Genomic DNA, 25777 nt, shown 5'->3' with positions numbered 1-25777 from the left:
GCTGCTGAGCCCCAAGCCGAAGCATCATGTTCTAACGTAGGTCTCACATAGCTGGTGTAGGTTTTTTTCAGGATGTGGTGATTTGCTCCCCAGTCTCTTCCTGCCAGTTTCCTCATTAGATTAAGTCTTTTGATCCCATTACTTTGTGTGTTTTCTATTTGTTTTCTCCAGGTAAGTCGAGTGTCAAAAGTGACTCCTAGGTATTTGGGGTGGTCATTTTTTTTCTAGCTCTTGGTTTTCTAGGGTAAGTTTCATTTTTTGATGTTTAGTTGATAAGGTGAAGATTGAATAAGTTGTTTTCTTGGTATTGATGGATAAGCCCCAGTTTTTGGTCCATTTGCCGAGCTTGTCAAGTGTTTCTTGAAGACGAAATTTTGAGGTACCAATATATTCCTCTGTGCTGATTAGTGAAAGGTCGTCTGCAAACATGCTTCTTTTTACTCTCCTTGGGATGTTTTCATTTAAGTCATTTATATAAATGAGAAAGAGAGTAGGAGACAAGACTCCTCCTTGAGGGACTCCATTTTTTATAGTTACAGTGTGACTTCTTTTTCCTTGCATGGAGACTGATGCTTTTCGGTTGCTTAGGTAACCTTTTATCCAGTTTAGCATGTTATGAGATACTTGATGGTTTATTAGCTTTAAATTAAGCCTTGCTCCCAGACCTTGTCAAAGGCTTTTTCAAAGTCGACCCACACTATTGAGGTTGGTTTTTTTTCTTGAAAGCCATCCTCTATTTCCTGAGAAATGAAGGTGATTTGGTCTTCAGTAGATCTGCATTTCCTGAAGCCTGCCTGTCCGTCTGCTAGTAGATTGTTCGATTCTAGAAACCAGGTCAGTCTGTTGTTTACCACTCTTTCCATCAGTTTACAAACGCAGCTTGTTAAACTTATTGGGCGATAGCTATCGACTTTGTTCCTGGGTTTTCCTATTTTTAGAACAGGTATCATGATTGCTTTTTTCCAAATATTTGGGATTTTCCCAGATTTCCAGCTTAAATATTTGGAGCAGTTTTTTCTTAGCATTGGGGCCCAGGTGCATGAGCATATCATTTGAGATTTTGTCAGGGCCTGGAGCTTGCTTAAGTTTAAATGGTACTCAATTTATAGGCTTTTTAAAAATTCAAATTTTAGAAATAGAGTCTAATACTTAAAGAGTAACTCTGCCTGTCCCGACTACGCGCCTCGACCTGAACACCTCCGTAACTCTCACTTTAAATTTTGAATAGTAATTGAAATGTTATTTTAATGTTTTGTACTGAAATATTAGAATTGGAAGCAAATATGTCAATTTATAAGTCAATTCATATCAAAATTTGATCCATTGAATTACCCACAGTGGGATATGAGCAATTAAAAGCAACCCGTCATGTAGGCGGCCATTTTTTATGTTCCCGGGATAAGCAAAGCCTAGTCCCGAAGTAGCGTCCTTTTAAAACAATGTTTAAATTTTGTTCAGAAAAAATGAACTGAAATTGAATGGGATAGGCCAAAAGAACACAGATCTAGATCTATATGTTTATAAAAAATGCAATTTTTTTAAACTAAATACATTTTTAGGGTATTTGGAGTAAGGAGGCTGAAAATTTCGTGTTTTGCCTGGACTCGATCACCTATAGTAAACCACAACACAGTAATTATTCTAGCATATTAAAAATACACCAAAAATATGACATAATCGGATGGAGGAAAGACCGATCGCGTGGAGGCAAAACCGGGAAAATTATGTTCGCGTCCAGGACGACTTAGACACCAATGGGAAAAATTCAGGCCCCGCGCGGACGGTTGGCCCTAGGCCCCGCGTATTCCTAACACCGGCTCTGCCTGTCTAGTTCAGGTGGGGGATAATCTACTAACGGCTTCCATGGCCTAAAAACCCCCACCATATCCCCACATTTCATTACATGGCTCAATAACTCTATGGATATCTCTACTATTAACTGGAATAAAACTGGCTCTGTATGTGCCCCCAATTACTGTAAAGAAAGCTCTACTCAGAATTAAAATACTTTAACGATAACAATACATAAAGCATGCCCCTCCTATTCGTAAAAATCAATATGGGCAGTTATTCTGAATGATATCACTACAATGTATCGAAAACAATATGTTAATGCTTATTCTTGAGGTTTTCCTTACAGTACAGTGTATCAAACACAATATTGGCATTATTATTCTTAAGTATGCTCATATAATGCATGAAAATTAATAAATTCTAAAGGGTGCCCCTACAATTTAACAAATAAACCGGGAGTGATCTCCCCTAAACTTTCTCGAATATAAAATAACAAGGGATGGGAACTCGGGCTATAGAGATGATTTTAAATCCATTTTAAATACTTAAAGTTTTAAAAATAGAATAAAATCTCGTAGACAAATTAATTGCACACCAAGTGAACGCCAAATAAAAAAGCGCATAATACTGCGCAATATTATTAGTACTTTTAAAATTTACATTAGTTTTTTGAGAAATCGGAAGTAGCGTAAATTACTACTTCCAGTCAACGGAAATTACTCAAAATTTAACAGAAGGTAGAGAATTAGATATTTTACTTACATGTGAAATTTCATTTATCTATCTGAAATAATACTTAAGTTATAGGCTTTTGAAAAATTCAAAGAGGAAAAAGTACCACTTCCGGTTATCGGAAATCGCTCAAAAGTTGATACGGATCTACGATTTTGATAAAATACTTATAACGTACTCAAGTTATCGTGTTTACACACGGACAGACAGACAGACAGACACACAGACATACGGACAAGATTGCAAAATTATGTTTTTCCGTATCAGTGAGGTGTAAAACGTCGAGATTTGTAAAAATCTCGATTTTTTTTTTGTTGCACGATTACAAGACTTTCTCTATACTTCGTATATACGAGAAAGTAAAAAAAGTATGGGTGTTATTACACTACATATGGCCATATATTTCACCAAAGATGCCCAAAAATTGTAATAATAATATGGGCATAATTACCATTTGGATGCCCTTAAAATGTATCATAATTAACATGTACAAAGAAGCTTGACAGATGCCCCCAATGTTAACAATGATGATTGGTGTAATTGCTGTTGCATGCCCTTCGAATATATTACATAAATATAGGCATAACTACTTTCAAGATGCCCGTACAGTATATAAAATTAACATATGCATATTTACTGTATGGATGCCTTTAAAATTTATTAAACAGTGAAGTCGGCATATTAATAGATGCTCACAAAATATATCATAATGAATATACGAATAATTACTTTAAAGATGCCCCTATAGTGTATAAAAATAAATATGGATATAATTACTCGACGGATGTCGTTGAAAATGAGTATAACGAATACGTGCATTTTATTTTAAAGATGCCCCTACAGTGCATGGGAATAATTTGGTCACAAGTAATCTAAAAAATGCCCTTACACTATACTAAATAAATATCACACACATGTATTAAGGGTATATCAATGAGTACCTTAGAACTACCATTTTGCCATACGGACAGTGTAATGTCATATATGAGTGACAGACGATTGAGTGTTATGTTTTGGGTGAGATCGGCAAACATATGGAAAGTTACGATGACACCATAAAACAACATATCGCAACTTTCTTTTTAATTTAAAAAAAAAACCTCAGTGGTGAATGCCCGGGGCCCAGGCCCCATCCGCCCCCCCCCCCCCCCCTGCACGCCACTGGATCACAGATCCATAAATTAGTACTCGAACTTGGAGATTTTTTTTCTTAGGGTTTGGCATCCCATAGATTTAAATGTACAGTTATCCTTTACCTCAACCCACCAACTGTCATCCACCCTAGAGTTCCACCCTTCTGAGCATCCGTGATTACATTTGAGAGTCTTTTCATTTGGATATCCATAGCCGTAAACAGTGTTTTTTCACGATTCAAGCTTAGTCCGAAAAAAGACATTGTCTCTAATTTGGACTATGATTATATAATCAAGGAATTATCCTTACAAAAGGCAAGAAAGGTAGATATTCGTCTGTGAACGTACTCGTAAGATTTTCATAAATAATCATTAATGTTAAAAAATCAGGGTTGAAGCTGACGTTTATCGTCTCTTTAATGCGTGTCTCGAACTTATATCTGTTTTATTTTCAAACAAAAAGCTTCAACAGAAACAAGCAACGTTTCAAAAGCGCTTCTAAGTAAACTAATTATTTTTTAATCAGTGTCTTTATGTTAAAACTAATATACGACATTGATAAGCAGCTTAAAAAACATATATATCGTTATAAATATTAATTCGCATTGTGTAAAAAAAAAAAAACCGGGAGCGATCTCCTCTAAACTTTCTCGAATATTTTTTGTAAAAAAAAACGGGATGGGAACTCGGGATATAGACATGAATTTTAATCCATTTTAAATACTTAAACTTTTTAAAATAGAATAAAATCTCGTAGAAAAAAGAATTGCTCACCTGTGAACGCCAAATAAAACGTGCATAATAGTGTGAAATATTATTAGTACTTTATAAATTTACATTCGTTTTTTTGAGAAATGGGAAATAGCGTAAGTTAGTACTTTCAATCAACGGAAATTACTCAAAATTTGACAGAAGGTAGAGAATTAGATCTTTTACTTACTTGTGAAATTTCATTTATCTATCTGAAATAGTACTCAAGTTATAGGCTTTTGAAAAATTCAAAGTAGAAAAAGTTCCACTTCCGGTTATCGGAAATCGCTCAAAAGTTGATACGGATCTACGATTTTGATAAAATATTTATATATGAAATTTCATCAACCTAGCTGTAACGGTACTCAATTTATCGTGTTTACACACACACACACACACAGACACACACACACACAGACATACGGACAAGATTGCAAAATTATGTTTTTCCGTATCAGTGAGGTGTAAAACGTCGAGATTTGTAAAAATCTCGATTTTTTTTTTTTTGCACGATTACAATACTTTCTCTATACTTCGTATATACGAGAAAGTAAAAATCAGAAAAAAAAACGTTTTAATAACAAGCTTTTATGTAATAATGCACTAAAAAGTAGAAGATAAATTATACACTACTATTTAAATAACTATAAAGAAAAGCGTGGGTTACTTTAGTATCTATTGTATACCTTTACTAATGTTTAGGAAGAGACCCACGCTTTTCTTCATAGTTATTTAAATAGTAGTGTATAATTTATTTTCTCCTTTTTAGTGCATTATTACATAAACGCTTGTTATTAAAATCTTTTTTTATGAAAATTTTTACAATCTTTTATTTAACTCACTTCCTTGTCAGTCTGTCTAAACCGAAACTTTAGTGTCTATTGGATACCTTTACTAATACTATGATACTATGTTTTCCCTCATAGTAACAGAGAATTTTAAACAAAAAAAATGGATTTTTAAATAAAAAAACTCTATGAAGCATGTGTGTAAACAAATAATTCCCCCCCCCCCCCCCCCCCAAAAAAAAATCACTAACAACACCAGGAAACAACTAGATCTAGTAGACCAGTGGTTCCCAAAATTTTCAAGTGGCGAACACCTTTTATAAAAAGTAAGTGACCCGCGATCCTCATAGAATTAAAAAAGTCGATAGTAAGGAAATTAATAAGCACTAAAATAAGATTTTCTAGTAGTCTCTCAATATGAATTATTCTTGATAACTGTTTTAATACGATGAGTAACATTGCATAGTATTAACTTTTACTAGCCTCGACATTCACGGTTGAATTTCATGTTTGGGTATGAAAGGTGAATAGTGAATATATTACACCAAAATTGTGTGAGCATGTTATTATTTAACACAGTACGTGACGCGGAATCATTCCGCGAATTTATGAATTCATCTTGTAATTCATCGGGAATGCTGGCAACATCAAAGGAAGCAGAGAATCGATGCAGTTTCTTGTTTCTTCTCAAGGAAATAACTCCACAGTTCGTTTTCAAGAGATTCGAGATGCCCAGAATCCTCGTTCAAATTTTTATTTATCTCACAATCAGATTCATCTACCACACTGCAGAGTTTCTCAAACATGGCAATATTTCAAAGATTTATTTTTCTTCGCCAGTTTTGTAGCTTTGATAAAAATACCCCGAGTTTACCAAGAAAAGAGATAATATTCGTTCATTTTCCCAGAAGTTTCAGGGTAAGCATATGTTGATGTTCGAATATATCTGCTAGGTATGATACTCTCTCCAACCACTCTTTGTTGTTAAAATATATTAAAAGGTCTTGTTTCCCTTGCACTTCCTAGAACAATTTGAATTCATCTTTCAATCCAAAAACACGATTCCCAACATTTCCCTTTGACAGTCAGCGTACTGTAGCAAAACAGAACCACGTGATCTTCATTCATGGCTTTGCACAGTTCTGTAAACAGACGGGTGTTTAGGGCTCTAGACTTAATAGACTTTACGACTTTTATTAGCAATGGAGTCGGAAGAGTCTTGCTGGCGAGGACATATGGATGAATTATGCAGTGGATTCCCATTGGTTAGGGAGCTAAATCTTTTACTGTTTTCTGAAAGCCCGATCTCGACCCAAACATGGAGGGCGCACCATCCGTACAAACCCCACAGCCGTATTCCCATTTTAATTATCCAGTTTCAAAAAACGTATTTACTTTCTCCATGATACCTTCACAATATAACTATCCTTAACTATTATCTGAATGAATATATTTCACCAGTGGCGTAGCCAGGATCGTCTCAAGGGAGGGGGGTTCCAATTTTTACCCGGGGACAAACTTTCGATTTGCACCCCCCCCCTCAAACTTTCGATTTGCACCCCACCCCCTCTTACTTTTTCTATATACCGAGGGGTCTATGGGGGGTATGACCCCCCCTAACCCCCCCCCCCCCCTGCCTACGCCACTGTATTTCACAAAACAAGCAACTGCGAATACGAACTTACGTCTTTTGATTCATCAACTTGAAAAGCAAACGATTGTGAAAGCTTGATTTCATTCAAAATTTGTTCTTAACATCTATGCACATGTCTGCTATAAGCCGCTCAATAGTATTATTAGACAGAGATATTTGTTGTATCTTGACTGCACTGGAATCCCCAAGAATTAATTTCACCATCTTCAACATGCAGGGTTTGATGAAATTTTCTCCTATTGTGTGATCCTGTTCGATCAAGTCTCTGACGTGTGCAACTCGCTTCATGCCGACGAAAGAACTCCATAGATCTATCTTTTTTTGTGTGTTCCGAATGACTCGTCTCAAAATTACGTTTTAGTTTTGAAGGTTTCATAGACTCATGGCTGAGAACAACTTTGCACAGTACGCATTGTTTCTTCTCTATTCCATTCCCAGTGATGTTAGTAAAGTCGAATTTCAAATATTTTTCTAAATATTTATGTTTTTAATTTATTTGCTAGGGTTTAGTCTACCAGTTGGCGACCAAACTTTGGGTCGCGACCCAACTGGAGGTCGCGACCCACAGTTTGTTCGCCCCCCATACGAAGAGATGCCTGGAAGAAACTCGAATTCCGATATGTATTGATTGTTAACATTGTTAATAATGTTATCATATTTACCATTTGTGGTGTATCGCACGGTAGTCTTTGTCTAAGCGCTTCCGGTCCTTTTTATTGTGGTTTCCGGTGCATCGTTAGCGAAATCTTACCTCTGCTTTGACTCGTTCTGGCTAAAAATCGTTGATATAACAAAAGGCAACTGCTTGTCTAGAGATTTTAATTATATTCTGGCTAAAATCGTTGATACAATAAACGGCAACTGCTTGTCTAGATATTTTAATTATAATTAACAATATTTGATTTTTTTTTCAATTAGACTTCAAAGATTACCTCTCAATGAATGATACCCGCACCGGTAAACCGAAAGTTAACACTTCCCGCAGATCACGGTACGTGACTCGTGGCTCATGTATTTTGTATGTAGCACGTACCTGAGTCCACCCAGCTGATGTTGCCTGACATTGTTAAAAAAAAACATTTTAACTTTGTTAAATAAATGACGGCTGAGCTTGGTGCTGACCACATCCCGTGTTCTCGGGGAGGGGGGGGGGGGGTAAATGGGAAAGGTAGGCTGAACTTTTTGGCCTTCATTATGCTTGTAGTTTATCAAAATAATCCGTCGTCTGTAGCCTACATTTACACTTCTGAAAAAAAATTTAGAACTTATTATTATGTTAATAGCGCAAGCGCAGACCATGTAAGCCTAAGTCAAACGACCAAATTGCTTAACGCCCCTAGACCAGGGGTTGGCAACCTGCGGCTCGCGAGCCGCATGCGGCACTTTTGATGTCAAGGTGCGGCTCTCGAGTTCCATGCACAAAAATTAAAAGTTATATTATTTCATGTTCAAATCTTATAAAAAATATAATGTAAAGAAAAACAACTTTAAAAAGGATTAAAACACTCATCAGAGAACAGAGAGAATAGGCTAGGTAGAAATATGCGGACAGCTTGCAGCCGCTTGGGCACCAGGCCCAGCCCCACAGCCGTACTGTAGCTAGCGACTATTCCATGTTTGCCACTGTCAAAGTGCCGCCTTTTTCGAATTTTGTTAAATGGGGAATATTATTTTTATACAGAATGCACTCCTCTACCTGTCAGTATGCATTAATTTGACCTGAGTGACGAAGTATTTTAGTTTTTAGTTTCCTACGGTTGAGCCAGGTAATGGACTCTGGGTTCGTGTAGGGTGAAAGATAAGCCATGTCAGAACCAAAGTTTCTTCCAGGCATCTCTTTTTCCCTAAGAAAGTCTACCGCCCCCCCCCCCCCCCCCCCGAACGAGATGGCTTTTAATTTTTATGTAGTAAACATATACTTTTACTAGTGTCCGCCCCCCGAAAAATGTTGACCGTCCCCCTCCCCCCCCCCCGAAAATTTCAAAAGCCTCCCCCCTCCCCCCCCCCCCCCGGAGAAAAAAGTCTGGAAGAAACACTGGTCAGAACCAAAAGACAGAAGCTACCAATACAGTAATCAAATCGATATTCAAGCCTGTTAGACGGAGTTTGCCGTGTTGAGGCCTGCCTGGCTATGAAAGACACCTACTGAACCAGTGGTGTCCGTAAAGAAAGGAAAAAACATTGTTTGGCTTCTAAAGTGAATTGGGATAGTGACCAGGGGTCGGCAACCTTTTGAAGCGGAAGAGCCAAAAGTTACAATTTTCAAAATTTCCCTGGTTTTAAAGAGCCACTAACATTTTTTTTATTTCAAATATTTTATTTTTTAATTAAGATTATTAGTATTTTTTCAAGGAGCTGGAGAGCCGCATCTTGATATCAAAAGAGCCGCATGCGGCTCGCGAGCCGCAGGTTGCCGACCCCTGGGATAGTCTTATAGATATAATATATATGTGATTATTTATTTTATCATAGCAGATCTAGCTAAAACAGTTCTTGTGAGAAACATTGGTTTGTTTTCATTTGAAACAATAAGTTCATATAATTTAATGCTATTTATTTCAAATCAAAAACAAATTTATTTACTTAATCCTTATCAAATACAAAAATATTGAAAAAAATAATGTAAGTGGCTCTTTATATTAAACTGGGAAATTATGTAAATTGTAATATTTGGCTCTTCCGTCTCAAAAGGTTGCCGACCCCTGCCCTAGACCAAGCCTATTTTCACCTTTTAGAATGTGAATTAATTTATATATGTTGCTATTGAACTGAACTAATGTCGCAAAAATATTGCATTACATTTCGTCCAAAATAATTTTATTTTTTATTTTTTTAGCTAGGCATAATAAAAGTTGTTTTTGTGTGTGTGGTATTCCTTGTTTTAAACAGATTATTATTTTATTTATTTCGTTAATTGTTTAGTGTAACTCTGTTTTTAGTAGGCTAGTGGGAAGCATCTTTTCCGCTTCCTTTCTCATCTCCTAAAGAGTACGTGCATTAGTAGACTTTTAAGTCTTGAAACAAATCCATTACCATCATCCAAAATGAGAGTTTACAAGTGTATCGTTACTGGTAAGAATAAATACAATTAATACTTGGTTAATAATATTTAAAAAAAAATATTAACCATTAATTTTACCAGGATAGATCTCAAATATAATGTAATGTTTAATAGATCTATTCTAGTTTCAAACCAAAAGTTATGTTACGTTTGTTTTGTTTAAAAAAATTATTTAAATCTAGATCTAGTTCTTGGACAAAGAGGTTAGTCTTCTTAGTCCTCTATACCATACAACTGGTTTTCACTCATGTTAAATTTAATTATTAGGATTTGCTATGGCAAAGGCTTAGCTAGAAAATAAATGTAAACAATACCCAACTTTGCCTGAATTCTAGATTCTTAGTGATTCTACTAAACTAATCCTAGATCTAGTTAGATTTAATTTTAATTAGTCTAGGATATGAATCTATAAATTATAAAGATATCGGTAGGCCTACCTGGATCTAATAAAATCTTGTTGGTTTTTTTTTTACTACTGACTAGTTTTAGTAAGGAAATAGTAATTTGGTTTCCGGAGTTCTCCTATTAAAGTTTTAACGAAATGACTACTTGGAAGATTTTTCTCCCCAACATCTCCACCTAGTTGGCAAAAGATAGCTCTGCGCATGCGCAGTGACCTAGGGTTAGGGATAGGATTAGGGTTGGTTTTTTAGGGTTCTGCGGTTGTAAACACATGCATGCGCAGTACCATCGAAAACATCGCCGTGATGGCAAGTCGTAGTTTCTCTCCATTGCGCATTCGTATCTTTTTCCGGCTAGCATCGGCCAAGTTTTAAATCCAAATCAAATATGGTAGGAATAAAAAAATTTTTTTACTCTCACCAGTTAATTTAATAATTTTGTTTCAGGAGATGAACTTTTCACAGATACTTACCCAATAGAACTAAAGGACGGCCTGTACAAAATTAAAGGAAAAGTAATTCATTTTTCACTTAAGTATTCAAGTAACTGTTTAGAACCAGACAATTCACCTAGTTTTTTGTAAGAATTCAGATTTTAGTATAGGCTAAACATTAAGTCTAATTGTTAGATTATCATAGCCTTTTTTCTGAATTTGTTTTTTCACAAGAAAATAACATAGAGGAGTTTACACTTTTCGGACACACACCAAAAATTACGTAGGACCGAACACTTCGTCGGTTTTTGGCTCATAGAAACTTTAATTAGCATGTCTCACGCGAAACCACGGCGCCTGCACGTAAACTGTTCATTTATGAACACTTCCGTGTCAAGTACTTCCGTTTCCTTTCTCAAGAATCATTTTTAGAAATTTTTTAACGTTGCATGGTACGCACATTTCTATTTTTACACCAGCCGGATGAAGTGACCTAGGGTTGGACTTAGGGGCAAAACTTGAACCAATCAATGCTTAGCTAAAAGGTTACACTATAAATAGCTTCTATATATGTATGGAACATCGTAAATGTCAAGGTTAATGGGTTTTTTCGTGCTTGAACAATAAAAAAGGGGTGTTCGCTAACTTATTTGGCCTTACATGGGACCGGACAGCAACACAAAAATATTATTAAATAAGAATTTAGAGCATAAAAGGGGCTGGTTATTGAAGGGAAAGGGTCAAAATAAGGTCAAGATGGCAGTGGAATGCGAAAGAGGAGGGGGAATCATGTGACCTGGCTGGCTTAGCAGCGTACTGCGCGAGCCGCAATGGCTGAATGGGATGAACTTTGGGAGTGTGGGAAAAAGGTTTTATACTATTAAAATTACCTCACAAACAATCAATAACACAATATAAATGCATATAATATATGTTTTTATTCATTAAATTGACTTTAAATTATTCTAAATGAACAAAAAGTGCTATGTCCGATGACGGGTAAAGGTGTCCGAACACATGTAAAACTGTATTACATGTGTTCGAACACACGTTAAGACCCCCCAGTCACTATAACAAGAATAGCTTAAGTTCTATGCGTATGAATACAAAATGACACACACATTATTAAAGTAGAATGGTTGCGGATAGATATGATACTTTTTTTTGTTTTCTATGTTAAGCGGTTACTGAATGAGACCGCATGGAATTTTTACGTTGCGTTTTTTCGCTATGTGTGTCCGAAAAGTGTAAGCTCCTCTAGATATCTTTAAAATTTATTTAGTAATTTCCAACAGTCTTGTATACAAGTTCTGTGTTCAGCTAGCATTATCATAATATCATCTAGTGTTTTGACTCACTATGTTCTATTGATTTCAGTATGTCACTCGTTCAGACAAGGTTGATGATTCTTTACTTGGTGCTAATCCCAGTGCTGAAGAGCAAGAGGAAGGTGCAGATGAAAACTCCACATCTGGCATTGATGTTGTGCTAGATAACAGGCTTATGCCTACTGCTTTTGGGTCAAAGAAAGAATTCCAAGCATATTTTAAGGATTTTGTCAAACGGTGAGACATTTTCGCTCTTCACATCATGTCCTTCAATATGCTTGCCATCATTGGAGTTGAAATTAATGTCAGTTACTTCATTTTTCAGTATAGAAGAGAACAAGAAGGAGAATGATGCTAAATTTGATGTTGACGCATGGCGGAAAGAGATTCAAAACACATTCAAGATAGTTTGTGCAAATTTCGACTACGAGTTTTACACAGGTACTTTCAGTTAATTATACTAGCAGTGGTGTGACTTTTTAATTATTAATTTAAAATTTTCTAATTTTTCTATTTAAAGAAATAATACCTTTTGCTTGACTGTTAGCTCTAATTCTTGTAAAAAGTCCTATGTTTGTTGCATCGCTTCAATTGGTTTTCTGTATTACTGAGAAGTAAGGGGGGTGGACCTTAATATTTACTAAGTGGCTAGCTAATTGAAAAAAGTTTTTTTTTTTTTTTTTTTAAAGTTTTTATCATGTTAATCCCATCAGGACAACTCAAAGGCATGAACATTTAGATGACACAAAGTGTTTAGTAAATATGTGCATCTTCTTCTGGCAGGCAATCAACCTAAAGCTCCCTTTTCAACTATAATCTGTCCCTTTAGTCCTTTTTACCAATCAAATATAACCTTTGTTGAAAAAGGGCCAAATGACAACAATATAGACTGGTATAATGCATGAAAATATCTACTTGTGATTGCTTTATGCATTTAAAACTCACTTGTTTTATGCATTGCTTCTGTTGCTATAGAGTCTCTTTGGACCAGATAATAAATATTTAATACAATGCTGCTAGGTCTAAACATATTTCCTTCAATGGGCGAATACAGAGCTGCTTACTTGTATGGTTTTGTTTGTAATTTTACGATTTTGACAAGAGTTATGAAATTAAGAGATGTCTTTTAGAGTGCAAATTGGTGGTAACTTTTGATTCCTGAGTTTGATAATAGGGTAGTTAAAATCTTAGGTTCATTATAACACGGTTCAGTTTGTCATCTAAACTGCCCCCATCCTCACCTGTCCATTGATATGACAGGTGGGAGTGGTTAGTTGGCTGTTGAGAACTTAACCTTACTCAGCAAATGTGACCTTTGATTAATTTAAAATCAGAATCCTTTAATAAACATTAACATATCTATTTTTTTAAGGTAAATCAAGGTTTAAATTGTAAATCAATAAATGAGAGCATTTTTATTTATTGATTTACTGCGGCATAGGTTTAAAGAAGTGAAAGGGGGAGTCATGCATGATTATCTTTAAATAGTAACAATTTGCTAGGTTTTTTTGTTTTGTTTTAAGAATGCCAGAAACAAAATGTTTTTTTAATAATGCACTATTGGTCTGATTTACTTTTAAAAAAAAATATAATTAATGCTGTCAGTATCGGTTTTTTTGTGGAAAATCTACACTTGGTGAAAGTTGTTTTTTTTTTTTTTTTTTGAGTGAAAGGATATCATCCCTTCACCATTATTGGGGTAACTAGAACACCACAGCTGACCCTCTGCCGTCCATTTTGGTCCTCTGCCACTGATTGGTTGTGAGACTGGCACAGTGTCTTGCAAAATTGTTTGATCTTGTGACATGCCCATTACAACTCAATTTTCTTGTTTTGACTATGCTCAGTAGACTTTCACAGGGACTTGTGGTATTAGTGACACTTTCCTGGACTTTCTCATTGGTGTTGTTGCCTATCATGGTTATAAACCATTTGATGTATATGGTTATCATTAATAGCCTATGGATTTAGAATGAAATTTATTTTGATACATTGAGCTTGTTCCTGTCTAGTTATGTGAAAATCTTAATGATTTTTGTGCCTTAATTAAAGCTTAATTCTTTTACTTGTACCTTCAGGATCTTCTAGTAATCCTGATGGAAGCATTGCCTTAGTCAGATGGGAAGCCCCAGCTGGTGAAACAGATGAAATACCCTTTGTGTATTTCTTTGCTGATGGTGTTAAAGAAGAGAAAGTTGTACGTGAATACTTTATTTTAAATGTTAAAGATTTTCCATCCATCATACTAATAGCCCTAATGTTTTAAATGAAAATTGGGGCAGCAATTGGTGGTATATTATTTTAAGGTGGCTATCTTTTTAGCATTTTTTATTTGAAACTGCTTATTGGTTACCATAACACACTAAATTAATATTATGCTAAGTTTTAAGTTGCACATCAAATGTACCTTAACTGTTGTATGATTTTGTTTCAGTAACAGTAGTCAACCAAGAGCATGCTCATGATGGCCACAAACAGCTGATAAACAAATTTTTACAATGAAAACGAATTTTGGGATCTATTTTTGTGGTCACAGACTGACAGTATACAAAATATTTAGGCATGAACTACTATATATATTTGTACAGGATATTTATTGTGGTCAGTTTCTGTATAAATAAATGACTATACTAAAATTGCTGACTGTGGGTTCTTATTGAATAAATTTCAGGGCTTGCCTCTCACATCATGCCACCATCTCATGATCCTTTCTCTATTTCCCCATATTCTGCTATTTCCATATTTGGTGTACAATCTGTGGAGATAAGCATTATAAAATAAAATACTTAAAAAAAACTTTTTAAAAAACCACGTTTTTCTTGTGGACTAAAAAGTAGAAAATAACTATTTACATACATTTGATGACAAAAAACGTGGGTACGTTCACCATCAAATTTCCCGACCCATCTGCCCGACCCACGTTTTTTGTCATCAAATGTATGTAAATAGTTATTTTCTACTTTTTAGTCCACAAGAAAAACGTGGTTTTTTTAAAAGTTTTTTTTAAGTATTTTATTTTCTCCTTTTTAGTCAGTTGCTACACATGAAAAACGTGTTTTTTAAAAAAGTTTTTTATATAGTTTATTTTCTACTTTATCTAATGACTTGATTAAGTATGAATTGACTAAGTGTTTATAAATACACGGACTAAAAAAATCTTGAGCGACCAGGATTCGAACCTGGGTTGTCGCGGCCACAACGCGAAGTACTAACCACTATACGATCACGGCCAGCGCGCTCACATCGATTGGGGCCGAAGTAACTGTGTCAACAAGCCTCCAGTCTTGTCGGTATCTTTAGAAATCATGTCCTCAATTTTATGGTCCTTTGGGCGTAATTAAATTAAGCTAATTACGGTCTCTAATTGCTAGTTTTTATGATTGCATCTGAAATTGTTAGGCGAAAGTAACCTGCATGCCAAATTTCAGATCTATAGAGCAATCAGAAGTGGGCTAATTTTCGATGTCAATTTTAACAACAAACACACGCGAAGCTGAGTTAATAAAAACGTGTTAAAATGGACATCTGGTATGGGAAAAGTTAGGCACCACCTGTAAGGAGAGCTTAGAAAGAGCCAGTGGAGTAAAGGCTGCAGCCCTCTGACATAAGCATATTCCCCTTAAATCAACCTCAGAATTTTTTTCAATCCAAATTCCTAGATCATCAAATATTGTGCACATTATAGAGACCAAAATTGTGCTTATTTAATGCAATTTTGGATGTTACTTTCAATGTATTAGACCGAGGCATTATAAATTTGCAAAATAAGCTATGTAAATTTTTAAAACAATTTAATTTACATTTTCATCTAGATGAGTTTTTTATAAAAAATCTGAATATTGATTTGAAAATGTAAACCAATTAAAAAATGAAAGTTAAAGTGCTTAAGTTAATTTAGAACTGAGGTCTGGAATACAATTTAGGTCAAAACACATACAAAAATGATAATGATGCAGTACGCATTTTAGTTCCCAACTACACAAAGTGAGGTTAGGTATTTAAAGCATGAGTGACTAAACAAAAAGGATCTTTATTATCAGCTATAATTACCTACTGATTGACAAAGTTTGTTAAGACGCCTGGTAGATTTATATATTTCTGTACTTTGCTAGAAACTTGACGAACCATTTCTTGTGTAATATTAACTAGTATTATTAATAATAAACTTACATGCCAAACAGTATTCCTCCCAAATGTCCAGCATGGTCTAAGAATCTCCAGCCTAGTAGCAGGCCTGCAATGTCAAATACTAAAATAGCTTTCATACCCTGAAAGAAAAGAATTTATACAGGTGTCACATAATGGTGTTGACTACAGAAGACCAATAGTAGGAACAGTCATTCTTTATACATAAAGAGGACTTTGATTAAAGAGGAATATACAGATTCTACTTTTAACGTAGAAAAAAACATAACGTATTAGAAGTTCTACAGTACATTTTTACATATGTATTATGAGATTAACTTAAGTAGAGTTGTACTTTTTAGCATTATTTCATATCTAGCCTAAATTTATACTGGTATAATGCTTAATTTCAGGTAATAACAAAAACTTCAGCTGTTACGACAGTACAATATTGGTTTGATTTAACAGTCGCTGCTAAACAACCTAATTAAATTAATTAGGATTCTTTGATTCTAAGCTCATGTGTTCCTGACTCGCTTTATTCTAGTAGTAGGCCATATGAACAGCAAACACGTGCTTAAGTGGTCACTTGATGTAGTTCTAGTACTTTATAGTAAGAGCACAGATTGTATTTTCCATCACACTCCAAATTTTGTCTTCTGCTTTGTTTATCAATCCAAAAAGATAATTAATTTTAGTGTATTCTGTCCTTGTTTATAATAAGTGAAAATTTCTAAAATATTGTATTAATTTCTAAAGTTCATGATGATATCTGCATCTAACCTATTTCAGATTATCAAAATGAAGACTAAGTATTAAAAAAACATTTTAACATTGTGATTGAAATGGAAACAAATGCCAAAGGAAAATAGTCACATTTCCTCCCTCTTCTTTCAGTTTCAAGCTTAAATTTTAAACAAAAAAAATTAAACCTAAATAAACCAACAAATATTATTGATATAAATTATAATTATTGTATATTATTCTGTGATATGTGTTAAATAAATAGTGAACAGACATTTTTAATGGACTCAACTGAGAATGGTCTCAAAATTTTTCACAAGACCCATTAAATATTTTTAAAATCACGATGATTTTAAAATAAATATGGTGATAAAAATCTGACTGCTTGATTTTTTTTTGTTCGAGTTTACTTAAGATTGGAAGTAACTGATGTATTTAAAATTTTCGGTGACTAATCAAATTTTAAAAAAAAGCCAAAAACAACAAACATGACTGAACTAGGTGATGTCATTTTAAAAAGTTTATTTAAAAATTCTATCGGCAAGGTTTTGAGTGCAAATTACCAAAAGTTTTTTATGACGTGGCAATTTGAGAGTATCGATCCCGGAAATCCTGTACAGCCAATCAAGATTTGTCTTACAGAAGTAAAACTTCAGGTTATAGCTTCAGGTTAATGAAAATAGAAATGTTGCCTTAAGCTCAAAAAATTATTTTCAAGTTCTCAGGATGTGCAACTTTTTTTAACATTGATTCTATAATAAAATTTTCAGGCTTAAGTTATTTTTTTTAAATAGCTGTTTTTTTACTGCAGCTTTGATGAATAAATTTTAAAAAGGATGATTTTTATCCATGTCAACAAGATGGTAGAAGGATTCTCATCGACTCGGTAGTCTCCATTGTGGACTATCATATTCAATTATTTTTTTAATATAGCAGAGCAAATTTAGAACGACATTGGAATGGCAGAATGAGACACTGTAGTGATTTAGTAGAACAATTGCGCCAATGGTTGTAGGGTATAAAGTGTAGACTGAATAAAGTTATAAACTTGGACTTACAGTATCTGCAGAAAATGAATGAGGGAAAATGTCACTGATGAAGGCTATACCCAGCCTGGCATCTGGAAATTTGATACACACTGCTCCTATTAAAGCCATTATAGCACCTGACTAAAGTAAAAAAACAAAATATGCATCAGAAATTAGAATTTTATAAATGTCTCTATTTGATCCACTTCAAATGAAATTCAACTTACTGCACCAAGTGACACAACCATTGGACGTCGCAACAACTTGTTACAAGCCATACTTGCAAATGATGAAACGGTACCTTTGTGGAATAAAACATTGGTTAAAAATTACAAGTAACCTTTCTGACAGGTTTCTGATTTTATATTTTTTCAAACTTTTGAAAATGTACCCAGGGTTAGGTGAACATAAGACACCACGGACAAAAACCTTGTACCCTGGCTTTCTGTGTTCAGTCTGATAATGTACCGATGTGAGGTAGCCCTAAACAGATCCCTAAGCTCAGGTTATGACATTTTTTAATAGGGCTGCGCCTAAATGTTTTGCTTTTGAAATAGAAATCATCAGCATGAATTAGTTGTTTTTTTTTTTTTTTTTTTTTTTGCCCTTTTTGCGTTCTCTTATTCGAAATAAAGAGGAAGTATTGTAATCATGCAAAACAAAACAAAATCCCTGAGTCGAAAAAACAGTTTTGGAATCTTATCCGTATTTCTGTGTATGTGTGTGTGTGTGTCTGTGAACACAATAACTTGAGTACCTTTACAGCTAGGTTGATGAAATTTCATATATAAGTATTTTATTATATAAATTATATTAAATTTGTAGTTCTGTATCAACTTTTCAGTGATCTCCAATAACCGGGAGTGGAACATAATCTACTTTCAATTTTACAAAAGCCTATAACTTGAGTACTGTTTGAGATAGATTAATGAAATTTCACAAGTAAGTAAAAGATCTAATTCTCTGCCTTCTGTCAAATTTTGAGTAATTTCCGTTGACTAGAAGTAGTAATTTACGCTATTTCCAATTTCTCAAAAAACTCATGTGAATTTATAAAGTATTAATAATATTCCGCACTATTATCAATATACACATATTGTTTGGTGTTTACTTGGTGCGCAATTCTTTTTTCTATGAGATTCTATTCTATTTTTAAAAGTTTGTTTAATAATACCAGTGTCTTCGGGTCGTTAGACCAGGCTAATTGTGTAAGCTTTCTCTGACCAAGTGAATATTCTAGAGCAGTGTCTGTTTCAAGCATCTTGGGGGGGGGGGCACAGATTCTTATGGAAAATCAATGCTTTTGTTACTAAAAAATTTTTTTCTTCCCAAAATAGTAAAGCTGTAACAAACGTTGGTATCTGATTAGTACTGGAGCTGCAAAAATAGACAAACTGGTAATTTAACTTTCCTAGTTGTCACTTACCAGCACTAATATAAAATGCAGCAAACTGCTCAGGCCCCATCAGATTGACTGTGACTGATGCAAATGACCAGAGCACATACATGTTGACACAAAGGTGTAAAAAACTAACATGGCTGAAGCTGCTCAAGGTCATGGATGGAACTGGATGAGCTGTAGAATTAAAATAGAGTTGAGCAGACGCAGGAAATGTCTTATTGACTTCCATGCAGTGATCAAACTTGGTTCTGTTGTGTTAAGTTATAAAGATTTAGAACCATGTATGTTAAGTACCTATGTTTGGTGGTATAAAGCTGTAAAGATCAAATGGTTTAAAAACATGGCATATAACTTGCATCTTCACCTTTGTTGACATGCATATTTTATTCATATGTGCCTAGCCTGTATTAACTGTTCTACCTGCAAACTAATTCATGCAATGTAAACTTTTTATTTCCACTTACTGATAGCTGTTGTAAAGTATCTCATCATGGAGTTTTGTAGTCTAGGTATTCTCCACAAGACAAACACACCTATATTTGCTGCTATAATTCCCATTACCATCTTCTGACCGTTTGATAATTGAGACCACATAGAATTTGCCTGAAAAAAAGGCTGTGTTTATTTATGTAGGCCTAAAAACAATAAGCACAACATTTTTGATGCAAGTCTTAAGGGCCTTTTAAATTATTTAACAGATTCACAAATAAGACAGAAAAAAGAAGCTACCTTTAATGGTAGGTCTAGAGGTATGTGACCATTTGGCCCATGGTGCCACACTAAGGTTGCCTGATACAGTACAGGAAAGTAGGTAAGCTAACTCCTTACAATAGCCCAAACACTTACATTTTCTCTAAAGCTCAATGTTTTCTGATGAGTTTTTATAGCTTCCTTTTTATTCCCTTGATGAAGATCTTTGAAGATTTTTCTCATCTTTTCATAGCTCATCACCATTGCCACAACAAAACTACACCCACACACCTGAGTAACAAGCCAAAACATTGAATATATTACATCAAGTTACACTTCACTTCAGTCAACAATTGAACCCATAGGATATAAACCAACTTGACAAAGCATTCCCAGAAGAATGCACCTGATACCTAACCAGCATAATATTAATGACTAGCTTTCCCGTCCTCGCGTGCTGCCGCGGGGTTAAAAGAAAGTCCCAGGATAGTCCGGGGCAAATCGCATCTTGCTGGGGCACGGTTGTACGCGCCTGATTCAGTTTAGTGAACGATTATAATGCTACTTCTTATCCATATTCTACCATACTCTTTAAAACGGACGTATCCACCATAGCGCTGCCAGGATAGCCCGGGGCGTTAAATTGCACCCTGCTGGGGCTCTGCCCCTTTGAGATTGAATTTTCTTTCCTGTAGAAACCTCCCCAGGAGTATTCTCAACAACTTACCAAAGTTTCATGGTGATCAGATGAAAGATGTAGCAATGCATAAAAGACAAATAAAATCTGATGAAATATATTAGATGGGTTTCATCAATGCTCTACCTATCCTATATTCTTAGACACGTGACCTTGTTTTCTAAAACTGAGTTATTTAGATGTTAACAATGCCTGCGCTTGAATCATATGCCGGCGGACGCCCCTGTTTATGTTTAGTGAACAAATTCTAAAACCCAATCTTATGCATCGTCTTTTGTAATGTTAAAAACAGACGTAGGTGCCATATCGCTCATTTAAAACTAACATAGGCACCATAGCACTCACTGGAATGACCAGGGCGCCAAATCGCCCAAAGTACGTACTCTTTAAAATCTAAAAGTACATGAAGAAATAATGGTAGATTTTTGTGTAATATGGCTGGCTGTAAAACCTTCAGCTCGTATGCTTTGGAATGGATCTACTGATTTAGTACAATATGTGCTTGTAGTCACAAGTTTGGTACCTACGCTAGAGACTACAGGATGTTGCCAGACCAAACTCCCTCCAACCCCCCATCCAAACCAGGGGGTGGGGTGCACCAAGGACAGAAGCGCAAGCTTGCTGGAAACAAAACAGTCGCAGCAGCTGTCAACATGGGTGCAAGAGATTCTATATCCATTTGCAGTTAGCCTTGCTTAAGAGCATTGCTGAAGCCAGATGTGCCTGTTTAACAGAAAGAGCTCTAAAGATAGAGGGTAACTCAAGGGAAATAATTGTATAGTAGTAGAGAGCTCTAAAGATATACAATAACTCAAGGTAGGACTTGAAACTTAAATCACACTGGCAGATTTGTTCTATACTTACTCCAACTGTGTACACTAATGGTTTCAGCAAAGATGGGGATCCTGTATTTTGCGGTCTAACATCTTCTAATTTGCGTCTTGTTTGAAAGTTTCTGACTGTTCTCTGAAATCTGTACAATTCTGAAGGCCTTGTCTTTGTCCAGAAAGAAAACAAATTTGACGATTCTGCACATATTTTTGTACTGAGAACATGTTTGACATTGCTGATGAAGAGAAATGTACTAGACTTATAATATAATCTGTACTGTCATGCTAATATTAATACTTTCATTTATGTCTGCTTATCACGCCTATAGTAACTTGACATATTTTTCTTTTAGTCTAGTTACTACTACTAGTAGGCCCAATCAACAAATACTTTTGTTGATTTTTATTTTATGATAGGCATAACAAGACTTGTAGTTTTAGAAATATAAACTATTTAAACCATTTCAATCATCTAAGCTTTGATTTTAGGACAAAAAACTAATGTTAAAATTCTGCTACATGCTTGAAAAAAAAAATATGGTCACTTTGTTTTACTTTTATTAAAATTTAGTTAAAAAATGTTTGTTAACTCAATGTTCAATTTAAATATGACCATTGAATAATAGACATCCATATTTAGTCCAGTAAGCACTAATTTTAAGTTTTTTAGTTCATTTGAAAATAAATTACTGAATTTAATCATTATTGTCACTCACTGCCATGGCACGACACACCTTTCCATTACAACCATGTTATATCACTCTTAAGTTTGTAGCCACGGCAGACAACAAATCGGTCTGACTTTTTAATTGGCTATGCACCAGAGTTCTTTACTAGTGATCCACCAAATAGTGGTCACATGGTTTTTAAATAATAAAATAAAAAATAAATTGGTTGTGATTTAAGCGCCGGTCTTATTAAAAAACAGTTCACAATATTTAATGTCTTATTTCATAGACATAAAACTAGTAATATTCACCTATTCGCTATTTTTGTACCTACTGAGTTGATATTTTACAAACTTCTGTTGATTTTAATGAGGCCAACTTTTAAATTATCCTAACCAAACTTTGAATTGCTTTTCTGCCACCTTTAGTATAATTAAAATAGTAGGCCTAATTCTAAGGTCACAGGAAGGTGGAACTTAGACGAAAAATCATCGGAAGTCATGCATCCGGTGTGGACACCATATTGTTGTTAGCTACTGGCCAAGCCTCCAGGTTAGTGAGTAATACTAAGGGCCTACTTTTACACTTATTAGTTAGTACTTGCCCTAGGCCTACTCAATCGAATTTTTTAAATTTTGAATTTCACAAGAAACATTTTGAAGTGTTTAAGTTTAACTGAGCTATTGATACGAATACCTAGACTAGAATTATAATTTTTATGTTGTGTTTTTATTACCAAAATCCCTAAATCTACGACTTAGACTTTTGTGCTGCAAACTGTGCTGTGTCATCATTTCTGTCATGAATGATCATTCATCATTCACAAATTCAAAGTTTTGCAAAAATAAAATGACACTGTACTTGAACGAGAAGGAGTATACTAAGCTTTTTATAAGTTATGATAAATTATGAATAGTCTATAGTAGAGTTATAAAATATTTAAATAAAACCATATGTTTATGTCAAAACCCACACTAATTTTTGAGGTTTTAGTAGTTGTCGACAATAACTGTAGGGCAGCGCCATGATTGTTTTCTTAAAAGTTTAAAAAGAAAACTAAATATAAAGAAAACAAAACGATATGCTAAAAAGTTAAATTAATAATAATTTTATCAGACTTACGTTACATTCGCCTGGGCAGTAAATATATCTTGATATAAATCTACTATAAGTATTAAATTTTTTAAAATGATATTTTAATAGAATCTAGATATCTAGATCTAGACATAGATCTAGTAATGACTTTAAATAGACTTTTATGCACTAAAATCTAAAACTAAAATGATGTTCTTTAAATAAAACAATGTAGTACCACTATTTGTATTTAGAGTATATAAATGTAAAGAAAAGCAAGGCAAGGGGTTGATATTTATTTTGTATTTAGAAAGTTTGGAATTCGGTAGGCATATTTCTAAATAAACACAGACATATAAACCAGAGTTTCTTCCAGGCATCTCTTTGACCCCCCGAACGAGATGGATGACCGCCCCCCCCCCCCCCCCCCCCCCCGAAAATTTCAAGTGCCCCCAACCGGAGAAAAAAGTCTGGAAGAAACACTGATATAAACGACTATAGTATAGGCATACATAGATTTGGGGGTCGTCCATAAATGACGTCACTTTTTAAAAACGATGTTTGCCACCTCTCCTCATTGTCAGTTCCGTTGTTTAAAATTATGTCATAACGCCCTAAAATGGCAAATTTAGTTATTAAAAGGCAATCTCTTTGTGTAATGTACCAATTGAGCTCGTAAGTATTGAATAGGCTTAGATCTATACGGATAATTACTTTTATACCGTCACTCTCGCAGAGGTCGTACGTTCTTTATAAAACTGAAACGCGTCTTATACTTATATTTGGCACACGGGCACCCGATGGTTCAAACGAACAGGTATCTTTCACCTAATAAACCCTTTCCTCCCCCATACATCAAGCCACCAACCCACCCCTATACGGCGTCCAAGCGCAGACGCGTAGCGAGGGGGGGGGGGGGGGGTGCGGACCGCACCGGGTGACACCCGACCTCGCTGGCCTACCAGCTATATAAGTGTGGCCAGATGGCCTATCAGCTAGATAAGTGTGGCCAGATGGCCTACCTGTTAGATAAGTGTGGCCAGATGGCCTACCAGCTACATAAGTGTGGCCAGATGGCCTACCTGTTAGATAAGTGTGGCCAGGTGGCCTACCTGTTAGATAAGTGTGGCCAGATGGCCTACCTGTTAGATAAGTGTGGCCAGGTGGCCTACCTGTTAGATAAGTGTGGCCAGGTGGCCTACCTGTTAGATAAGTGTGGCCAGATGGCCTTCCTGCTGAATAAGTGTGGCCAGATGGCCTACCAGCTACATAAGTGTGGCCAGATGGCCTACCTGTTAGATAAGTGCGGCCAGGTGGTCTTCCTGCTGAATAAGTGTGGCCAGATGGCCTACCAGCTACATAAGTGTGGCCAGATGGCCTACCTGTTAGATAAGTGTGGCCAGGTGGCCTACCTGTTAGATAAGTGTGGCCAGGTGGCCTACCTGTTAGATAAGTGTGGCCAGATGGCCTACCTGTTAGATAATTGTGGCCAGGTGGTGTGGGTGGGGCATCTAACTAGTGACTTTTAAAAAAAAAGTCGCGATTTGCTGTTATTGTGCCATTGTAGTTTTCCACCTGTTTCCAGACTGACACGTCATTAAAAACAAACTGTAGCATTCTATCGTCTGTCACAAACTGTAGCATTCTATCGTCTGTCACAAACTGTAGCATTCTATCGTCTGTCACAAACTGTAGCATTCTATCGTCTGTCACAAACTGTAGCATTCTATCGTCTGTCACACGTTTTGGCACTAACCGTCTCGCACAACCTTAAAACACATCTTAAGGCACCCAGTATGTACGCCCATCTTCATTGTATATATTCTGGGGCATCTTTAAAGTAAATATGTTTATATTCATAAAATGCCTTTGGAGAGCATCCATACATTGATTATACCCATCACTATTGTGTCTATTGATGTGGGCAATTTAGTGTTTATGTACATGTTCATTACACTACTAGGCATGCTGCCCAGCTTTGCTTAGGCTTTCGAAAACATTGAGAATTTGAATGCTTAATTAATTCGCCCGAGGGTCGGTCTACGACCTCAGGAGTTATGAAGAGGTTCCTCCGTGGACATTTTTTTTCGATTTATAGCTCATATAAGGCGCCGGTCTGTCGAGGTCAGTTTTGACCCCATCATCGTAGACTTTTCGGCCAACCGGCCCCAGTGTTCTGTCGCCCCAAGGCAAGATCCTGCCAAATTTGAAGCGCCTGCGGCGCCGGGAAGTGCCCTATCGGGCACCCGACAACTTTGCTTTATATATTATAGAGATTAGCAAATTGCATAGATAAACAAAGATTTCAATAAAGTAATTAAGGCCTGAAATACTTTAGTATAGAAATGTATTATTTGAATAGATGAATCTAGAATATCTAGATCTAGAATCCAAATAAATAAAATAAATTTTATGAGTTTAGGCCGGAAAAATTGTATTGTATA

General features: G+C 35.4%; 3 protein-coding genes across 6 annotated transcripts in view; 2 read left to right on the top strand and 1 right to left on the bottom strand.

Moving 5' to 3' along the window:
- The window catches only part of LOC131947086 (zinc finger HIT domain-containing protein 1), a 112434-nt gene that overhangs the window by 14103 nt on the left and 72554 nt on the right, over window positions 1-25777 (top strand). The window contains exon 1 of one of the 2 annotated variants that reach the window (XM_059308172.1): window positions 23465-23484. The exons of the other annotated variant lie outside the window; for it this stretch is intronic. The gene's annotated coding sequence lies outside the window, so the exon portion shown is untranslated. Of the gene's footprint in view, window positions 1-23464; window positions 23485-25777 lie in introns of those variants that run through there. 2 annotated transcript variants of the gene reach the window in all.
- On the top strand, window positions 9791-14715 carry LOC131947085 (translationally-controlled tumor protein homolog). Of its 3 annotated transcripts, none has more exons than XM_059308168.1 (6): window positions 9791-9923; window positions 10761-10828; window positions 12125-12312; window positions 12401-12516; window positions 14154-14272; window positions 14516-14715. In XM_059308168.1, exons 1-6 carry the CDS (start codon window positions 9896-9898, stop codon window positions 14516-14518), a joined length of 522 nt encoding a protein of 173 aa, XP_059164151.1. In that variant the 5' UTR covers window positions 9791-9895; the 3' UTR covers window positions 14519-14715. The 3 variants fall into 3 exon arrangements, with proteins under 3 accessions (XP_059164151.1, XP_059164150.1, XP_059164152.1); XM_059308167.1 differs by having other exon boundaries at window positions 14510-14715; XM_059308169.1 differs by having other exon boundaries at window positions 9796-9923; window positions 10764-10828; window positions 14510-14715.
- On the bottom strand, window positions 14651-23305 carry LOC131947084 (presenilin-associated rhomboid-like protein, mitochondrial). The gene is made up of 9 exons (XM_059308166.1): window positions 23233-23305; window positions 21626-21827; window positions 20221-20355; window positions 19839-19977; window positions 19399-19548; window positions 18200-18273; window positions 18003-18113; window positions 16246-16343; window positions 14651-14830 (listed from the first exon to the last, which is right to left on the bottom strand). The coding sequence occupies exons 1-9, from the start codon at window positions 23283-23285 to the stop codon at window positions 14743-14745; spliced, it is 1050 nt and encodes a 349-aa protein (XP_059164149.1). The 5' UTR covers window positions 23286-23305; the 3' UTR covers window positions 14651-14742.

The sequence above is a fragment of the Physella acuta genome, unplaced genomic scaffold (assembly GCF_028476545.2).
Source record: "Physella acuta isolate Inbredline_101_S28 unplaced genomic scaffold, ASM2847654v3 ptg000582l, whole genome shotgun sequence".
NCBI classification, from domain to species: domain Eukaryota; kingdom Metazoa; phylum Mollusca; class Gastropoda; family Physidae; genus Physella; species Physella acuta.
The sequence above is the reverse complement of the archived record's forward strand: the minus strand, read 5'-3'. Positions and strand labels throughout refer to the sequence as shown.

Excerpts from the sequence above, each read along its gene's own strand:
- LOC131947085 (XM_059308168.1), top strand. The coding sequence starts at position 9,896 with ATGAGAGTTTACAAGTGTATCGTTACTG. Across the intron at positions 9,924-10,760 it reads TTACAAGTGTATCGTTACTG|GAGATGAACTTTTCACAGAT; the intron begins GTAAGAATAAAT and ends ATTTTGTTTCAG. Across the intron at positions 12,313-12,400 it reads TTTAAGGATTTTGTCAAACG|TATAGAAGAGAACAAGAAGG; the intron begins GTGAGACATTTT and ends TTCATTTTTCAG.
- LOC131947084 (XM_059308166.1), bottom strand. The coding sequence starts at position 23,285 with ATGGCGCTGCCCTACAGTTATTGTCGACAACTACTAAAACCTCAAAAA. Across the intron at positions 18,274-19,398 it reads TGCATTTTATATTAGTGCTG|GTACCGTTTCATCATTTGCA; the intron begins GTAAGTGACAAC and ends TATTCCACAAAG. Across the intron at positions 14,831-16,245 it reads GGAGGAATACTGTTTGGCAT|ATTGTACACCAAATATGGAA; the intron begins GTAAGTTTATTA and ends TTATCTCCACAG.